Raw genomic sequence first — 8411 nt, 5'->3', positions numbered from 1 at the left:
CTATGAGTTCAGTGGGTAAAGCGGATACACGTGATCTAAATTTCAATTTCTTATCATATAATGATAAAGCTGAAATTATTTTAAATGCTATCATACCTCTACAAATTCTTTATAGCAGAATCCTCTATCAATGCTATGCCAGCAAACTTTTTATGAAAAAAAAGAAGGCAATGTACAAATTATTCAAGGTAACAGGGATAAAAATGAACCCTTTTTTCATTATAATATAAATAATTTTTTTTTATAGAAGTAAGAATATAAAATTCCAAATTTACATCATGATTTTTTAAAAATACTTCAAATAAAAAAATTGGTTAAAAATTTCCCTCCATAGACATCTAGTTATTTACTTACATCAGAAATTTACAAACATACAAAAATTCTTCTTTATGACAGCCTCCTGAAGTAAACAATTATAAACATGCTCCAAACTGATTGACCCAAGATGTAGAATAATTTTTGGGTACAAAAAATGGCAGACTGCTTTCCCAACAGGCACTTCATATATAATTAATTTTTTTTTATAATCTGCAGACAATCAGTTTTATGACTGTTTATCCGAGAACAAAGGATAAGGAAAGGGGGAGAGCAGAAGTAAATGACTAACCCACTGTATCTGATCAAAGATTAAATCAAATATACTTTTATACTGCATACTGTATACCTGATTCACTGACACAAATAATCAGTTGTGATTGAATGTTACATAAAAATAATTCAGACAGTACCACAAGCATCACGCAATAATGGGAAATAGCTTAAAAAAAGTATGCAAGAAGTAGCTTTTATATATATAAATCCAATTATAGGAACTTTTTAACAACTGGATTAAATAAAATAAACTAAAAGTAAAATTATAATAAAAATAAATATTTCAAATACTGTGTTTCTTTCAAGATTAATTTCAATGACAATAATAAAAGTTAAATCTCTAACTAAAATAAATTTTGAACAAATGTAATATGGATTTTTTTTTTTAAATCAATTTTATAAAATGAACAACTTAACAGATCATAAAATAAAAAAATAAAATATAATTTAAAAACTAAACACATAAAAAAACAAAATTACAACAAAAAGTATATAACGTATTTATATAAACCTATGAAATCAATATGAGATAAATATGTGTATATACATACAGTGGTATCATATACAGGCCTTTTACTAAACAAAAAGTAATAAATAAAAATAAATATAATTTTTGTAACAAAAATGTTTTTCCTTTTAAGGAAAAATGAATTAAATTAAATGTAAATTAAATGTATTATATAATTAAACTTACATTAAAATCATTTATTCATGAGGAAAAATACTGCAAAATAACCAAAAACAAATTATTAAAGTTTACTAACCACCTATAATACAATTCAATACCGATGACAGACCATTACAATTTAATACCAACCTTAAGAGAATAAAAATTCATTTAAAAATAAAATATACATTGAATATTAAGAAAAAAATATATTCATTTTTTTAGAATTAGAAAGGTAATGCTTACAAGATTTCTTAGAATTACTCGATAATATTAAAACACTCTGAATTTTCCTGGTTTTTTTAACTTTATAGTGCATTAAACTACAGCTCTATTTTATCTTAGATTATTAATATGATAAGGGCATCTGATAAAACTGATTAAAAGATGCAAAAAATATAAATAGCTACAGCAAAATCAAAGTATTATCCCAATGCTCAGCAGTAAGCCATAGAAAAACTGTAAAACCTATATTCTATAAGAATATTACAATTTTAATATACACAGAATTAAACAATATAGGCAGGATATTATATTAAAATAATAAATATGATAAAAATCTTGTCCACATCAAATTTCACACACACACACACACACACACACACACACACGCGCGCGCGCGCGGATATAACTTCAAATTAAAAAGCTGTTTTACATGGCAAAGTTCATTAAGAATTAACTACTGACTTAAAAACAACTCATTAGTGGCAGGCATGTCAATGTGAAAAACTCCAGATAATTTCAATATGTGATTTTTAAATTCTCCTCCGCAAAGTAAAAGCATTTTTCATCATTTTGTAATTTTCTTTCTAGGAACAGCTAAACAAGTTGTTAAGGTAATGTTATGTACTTTATATACAGATAAACCAACAGTTAATTTTTCTCAGTACTTCTATTTTTAATACTACTGTTTATTTTTTTTAAAAATTCCATAAATCAATTTAAAGAATAAATTGCTTTAATAAGATATTTTTTAAAAAAATCAGTATCAGATGCTGTGATAATTGTGGTAGAATATACCTTTATAAAAGTTAACTTTTTAACTACTGAAAAAAATGCTTATCATATTTCAACAAACAGACTGTAGAGTTTAAAAGATTTCGAATTTCAATAGCCATTTTTAAATGAAAATAATCAGTTTCATTTCATCTAGTAGAATTGAGTAAAAATGTAATTATACACAAGTGTGTATTAACTATAAAAAAGAATAAAAAGAAATAGAATTATATGTAATAAAGAACATGGAAAAAAAACCAAATTGTGTATAATCAGATATGCTGCTAATATATATAACTTTAATTTGCACATCTTTGTAGAATACCATTTTAATCTAAAAGTAACAATAATTTTATATTACACATATATTTTATATCTTTAAATAAAAAACAGCAGCAACAAATATATCACATTAAAGGAATAACAAAAAATGATTAATTTTTAATCTGAGACTGCCAACATTTAAATAACAATTTTAATTTTACAGATACATTTTAAATTCTTCATTATTTATAACATTTATAAAATTGACGAGTTCCATTATTTAAAAATATGTACTATAAAATAAAAATCATATTAAGATTTTTAAATATGATTTTAACAACAATAACATGATGAATACTGCTGTATATTAAGTAAAACACACATATACAATCCTATTTATGTATAGGTAAATCATACTTACATATATATATATATATATATATATATATATATATATATATATATATGTAATTATATATATACGTTACACAATCATATAATAAACACACCATACTATAACACACACAAATATTTTCATTAACAAAACCTTACTCAATCAAAACACGTAATAAATGCATATGTAATGTAATGTAACGTAATGCAGACAGTTTTTTAATGTAATGTAAATGTAATGCAATGCAATAATGTAATGATGTAATAACATTCACAATATATACTCTCATTTATTTTTCTTTATTTTTATTCGTTAAAAAAATAATCTCTCAAATTTTTTTCAAAATTTTATATTTATTGTAATTAAAAAAATTAATCTGCACTGCAGATTAAATTAAAAATAAAATAATTAAGTAATAACTTTATGGCTGATCTGTTTTAATGATAATATGATACATATATATATTTACATATAAGATATGTACAAAAAATATCCTAACTTTGTAAGCTGTACACCAATACATTGATGTATCACTTTTCTAACAAGCAGTATAGTCTAAAAATAGACCTTTAGAGGATAAATTGCTGCAAACGTTTTTTTATCTTTCTGACCCGTTTTCATAATGATTATTTGCAGAATACTGACTTTAAATGTTTTGAAGTCAATATTTATATTAGCATATGCAGAATATTGCCTGATTTCTAAGGATATAACATTAACATTAAAATTTTGGATTAAATTTAACAGATTTACAATAACAATTAAGAAATTAATGAAATCCCATGTAGGTTGTATTTTAGTGTGCGGATAGATAAAATATAAACAACTGTTAGTAATCAATCGGTGATGGAACTTAAAAATTTGTTTTAGGATATCAACATTTTATATTAAAACTTATAATAAATCGAGTAGTAATACTGTGAAATAAATTATTTCCTTTAGAAGAAAATCAAATACAAATAACAGTGTCCACATAAAATAATAACTCGATAACATAGAAGACGTTTAAAGTACAGACAGGTTTTGTTATAAAAAAAGACTTCTTTATTTACTGCTTTGTATTTTTACATCTGGCATTGGCAGTCTTTCTGATTTTGAGTCAAACAATAATTTTGTAGAGGGCAGATAGTGAAATATAAAAACAACCTTATGAAGCCCATCAATAATCAATTACCTATTTTCATAAATGTGGACAACAACCTTCTTTGATAAGTCATTCATTAATAATAATAGATAGGCATCCAAATTATGGTTTTAGTTTTAAACACATTTAGTGCTATACCATACAATCCTACATTTTTTAACCTAAGACTTTCATTAATCAGAAATTTTCAAATCATAATGAAGTTTCACAACTGTTACAAGTAAAGTTTACGGATCATAGTTGGATAAGTAAGCCGTTTTGAAATTCTTTTTTGTTGCATCGGTGTACTATTTATAAGATTTGGATATTATATGAACAAACCTCATATTTGATGAAAAATGAACATAACAATAAGTAAATAATAATTATTTATACTATATAAATGAATGACTGTATTTATTTATTTATTAATTAATTAATAACAATAATAATATATATTATATATATTTTTTTATCACAGCCTCATAATATAACAGGACAAATAAGGTAAAGTTAGGTTACATTAAGATCTAATGAAAAATGTACTGTGATAATGTGCATGCATACATACATACACATATTAATAATAATAGTTAAATATTTAATGTAATATTAATTAATAGTGTATGCATATATACATAAAATATTCAGTGTACAAATGAATGGAAAATGAACATATAAATGTTTATAGGCCGGCGGCAAATTTACAGATCAATTTATCACCATTATTATCAAAATAAAAAAATGCTGTTAATTCAAAACCATTATTTGATTATTTATGTATCATATTTAATAAATAAATTTATAAATTTAATACATATATATATATATAAACTTTAAAATGTTGTAAAGTAAGAATACTAGAAACCAATTTGTATATATTTTTTTTAAATTAAACTTATAAATATTATAACTTTAATAACCATAAGAATGATTCTTATCTTAACTGTATTTAAGGTATCTGAAATAATTTAATTTCATCCTATAAATATTAATCTTTGTTACAGCAAAAATCCATTTTAATAAGCAAATATATTTTGCTCAAACAATATAAAGTAACAAAGAATACATTCACTTTGCAGGATACATTCAGAAGGCAGCTGTGAAACAGCATGATGGAAATTTCTTAGATGTTTGGATGTTCTACAGGCAGTGTGATGCGATTTAGATTAGATTTCTTTTCTCAAAAAAAAAAAAAAAACATTATTAAATATAAATCTTTGATAAAAAATTTGCTAAAAACACATTCAAAATAGAGACATATGTAATATATATTTAACTGAAACACTAATAACCTTTCGGATAAATTGAAAATTTAAGAATGGCTCTAAATTTTCAAATGTACAAACAAAAAACGTAACACCCACATTTTAATAAAAATAAAACATATATTTAACATTACAGATTCTAAAATTGAAAATACAAATGTTAGATCTGAAATAGAAACGGTTTAGGATTTATTTTATTTCACTATCAGTCAAATAAATTAATGAATTAGATTAATCAATTGACTCCCCAAGGTATATTATCATTTTTTTAAATTCATCTAATCTAAAACCAACACACTGTTTTTACTTCAAAGATCTTTATAATTGTACAATTTTTACTAAAATCATTATATTCTTGAATCTGTAATAAATGATATAATGATCATAAAAGGCATAATCATTATGTACATTCCAAGATGAGATTATACACCCACCATTAGACATTTAGTGAATCTTCAAGACAATATTCTTGAATGATAACACATTTTTTTTAGGCAAATCATTTACTCTAACAATTTCACAGAATATTTTTTCTGCTTCAGATATGCCTACTGAATATAGTACTAAATAATTTCTATTATTAATTTTGTCTAAGTTAAAAATACTATTTCCCCAGACAAAATAATAACATAGGTTTAAATTAACAGCGAAAACGCATTACGAACAGGATTTTTTTCATGATCAAACAAATTTAATTACTTCTGTAAGTAATTAAAAAAGATATCCAGAATTTATACACAACATAAATTAATGTTGATCATTAATTTAACTTCAAATGTTGATCAGTACATAAAATTATGTACTTCAAAAATATTCATTACATTAAGAATATTACATATAGATACATAATACTCTTCATATAAAAAAATTTTGTACAGAAATACAAGTACTAAATGTAGAACGAATGACTGACATGATAATGAAAATGAAATGAACATGTGTTTTAATATATATAAATGAAATGCTGAAATAAATGAAATGAAATGCTTTATTCAATCAGTAATGACATAAACACTACTAACTACTTTTAATTATTACACCTAATAATAACAATTATGGTAATTATTTAATTACTTCTTAAAAATAAAATAATTATTAAATGAAATTATGATTATGATTTATCTTAATGAGAAAAAAATGACAAATGGAAAATTAACTAATTAATTATTACTGTTACTAATATATTAAAATAATAGTAGCACTAATAATATTAATAATAAAATGTAAAAATAAATATCATTAATAATTCTTAATGAGTAGTATGAGGTGTAGTGGTGGTGACAACATTTGAGACAACAATACGGTTGATATTTTCAATAATAATAATAACAATAACACTGAAGTGACATCATATGACGATGTGTATATTAAAAGGTTTTCTCTTTTATCGCCATACACTCGACATTACATAAATTTTCATCTTTTACTGAAGAATACTTAATGTACTATGTCGAGTGCGTTTTGCTTCCTCTTCACTGATCCTCTGTTCGATGAGATACTGAGCAGTACTGATAGCGTTAATAGTTCCACTGATGGTAACAACTCTGTTTCTAGTACCGGGTGCATAAATACCTTTCTTTGAGATCTGTATATTAGCACCACTCAAATGTTGTATTTCGACTAACGATCGACCACCTGGACCTAAAATCGCACCGACTATTACTTCTGGTATATTCAGATCTACCTTCTTCGGTTCTTTATCTCCAGTATCGTCTTTTAAATTAGGTCCAAGACCAAAAGAATTATTATTCAGACCGGTAGCATGTCGGAATGGATCAAATGGAGCAGCAAGATCTAATGAAGACCTACCGGATGAACTTGTACCGATTGGTCCAAAAACACCACTAACACCGCTAGTAGCAGCAGCTGCTGCTGCAGCGATTCCATTGGCTTGGGCCGGTGAGGCATCCATTGGACTGATGCCGAGAAAACTTCCTGACAGTAAATTAGATCCGGAACCGGTACAATTAAGCCCTAGCCCCATGCCCAATATACCATACCTGCAACAAATATAAATTGACATGTTCATAAAATTACAAAACGGACTGTTTATAGCACTAAAAGTAATTGAATAATCTCCTCAAAATAAAAGAATACTTAAAAGACAATTTATTATGTCAGTACTATAATCCTGCGAAGATAGGAAATAATTTACAATGTATAATACTAGAATGTTCCCACATCACAGTTTTAGGTTTCACATTCTTCAATTTTTATCCTTTAAAATTCTCTTAATGTATTCTCAAATGTATCCTGAACATGTAATTAATAATTTTATATATATATATATATTTAATTAATTACAGGGACAGCATATACACCAATCTTAAAAAAATTGATATTCAGAAAAATAAAAGAACATTATTAATAAACTAAAAACGGTAATGTCATATAAAAAAATTTAACAAATACAATAAAGTAAACTATAACTATACTGATATGAAATGTATAATGTAATGTCAATGCATGTTATTTTATGCAAATGAATGAACTATTAATGAATATTGTGAAATATATTACCTTCTAAATATAATTACATCAACATAACATGCACTAAATAAATGCAATTACGGAGCAGATAATATAATTTTCAACAACTAGAAATGTAACAAAACCAGAAAATCACAAAAATGGTTATTATTAAATGGTCTGATAACAGACCATTCAATAATAAATTGTTACATATGCTTTCAGAAAAAAGTTATTTCCAAAAAGAAACAAGGATTATGTTTTAATTATGAACTAATTTAACATTTTCTTTAGTGTCATAAATGCTCATATCATATCACATCATTAAACAACCAGGTTTTTAAAGGTTTATTCAACAAATTTACTGTTCTAGAATTATCTTGATTTTTGACAATGTTTATAGTAATGAACAATATCATTTATTAATAAAGAAAAAAATAATCAACAGTTAATCTGTGAATTACGTTTTTCACTTTTAAAAAAGTGTACTGTTTTATTAAATTTCGTAATTTGGTTTTAATTAATATCTTGCAGTGATAACAATTTTGTAAAAGTTTATTATGTAAAAAAATATTACATGAAAAAAATTGACAATGGATTACTTCACTGAAAACACAATGTGCTCCTCATATTTTAAAT

General features: G+C 24.4%; 1 protein-coding gene across 2 annotated transcripts in view; it reads right to left on the bottom strand.

The window, feature by feature from the left end:
• Positions 1–6217: 6217 nt before the first annotated feature.
• ps (RNA-binding protein Nova-1-like protein passilla) overlaps positions 6218–8411 on the bottom strand; it is a 99908-nt gene continuing 97714 nt past the window's right edge. Inside the window, exon 7 of one of the 2 annotated variants that reach the window (XM_075366382.1) lies at positions 6218–7303. In XM_075366382.1, coding sequence (XP_075222497.1) covers positions 6727–7303 — 577 coding nt within the window. In that variant the 3' untranslated portion in view covers positions 6218–6726. The remainder of the gene's footprint in view (positions 7304–8411) is intronic. The other variant, XM_075366381.1, reaches the window with a different exon arrangement.

Source organism: Lycorma delicatula, chromosome 5 (genome assembly GCF_047948215.1).
Source record: "Lycorma delicatula isolate Av1 chromosome 5, ASM4794821v1, whole genome shotgun sequence".
Classification (NCBI taxonomy): Eukaryota; Metazoa; Arthropoda; class Insecta; order Hemiptera; family Fulgoridae; genus Lycorma; species Lycorma delicatula.
Note: the sequence above shows the minus strand (reverse complement) of the source record. Positions and strands in the feature narration are given on the sequence as shown.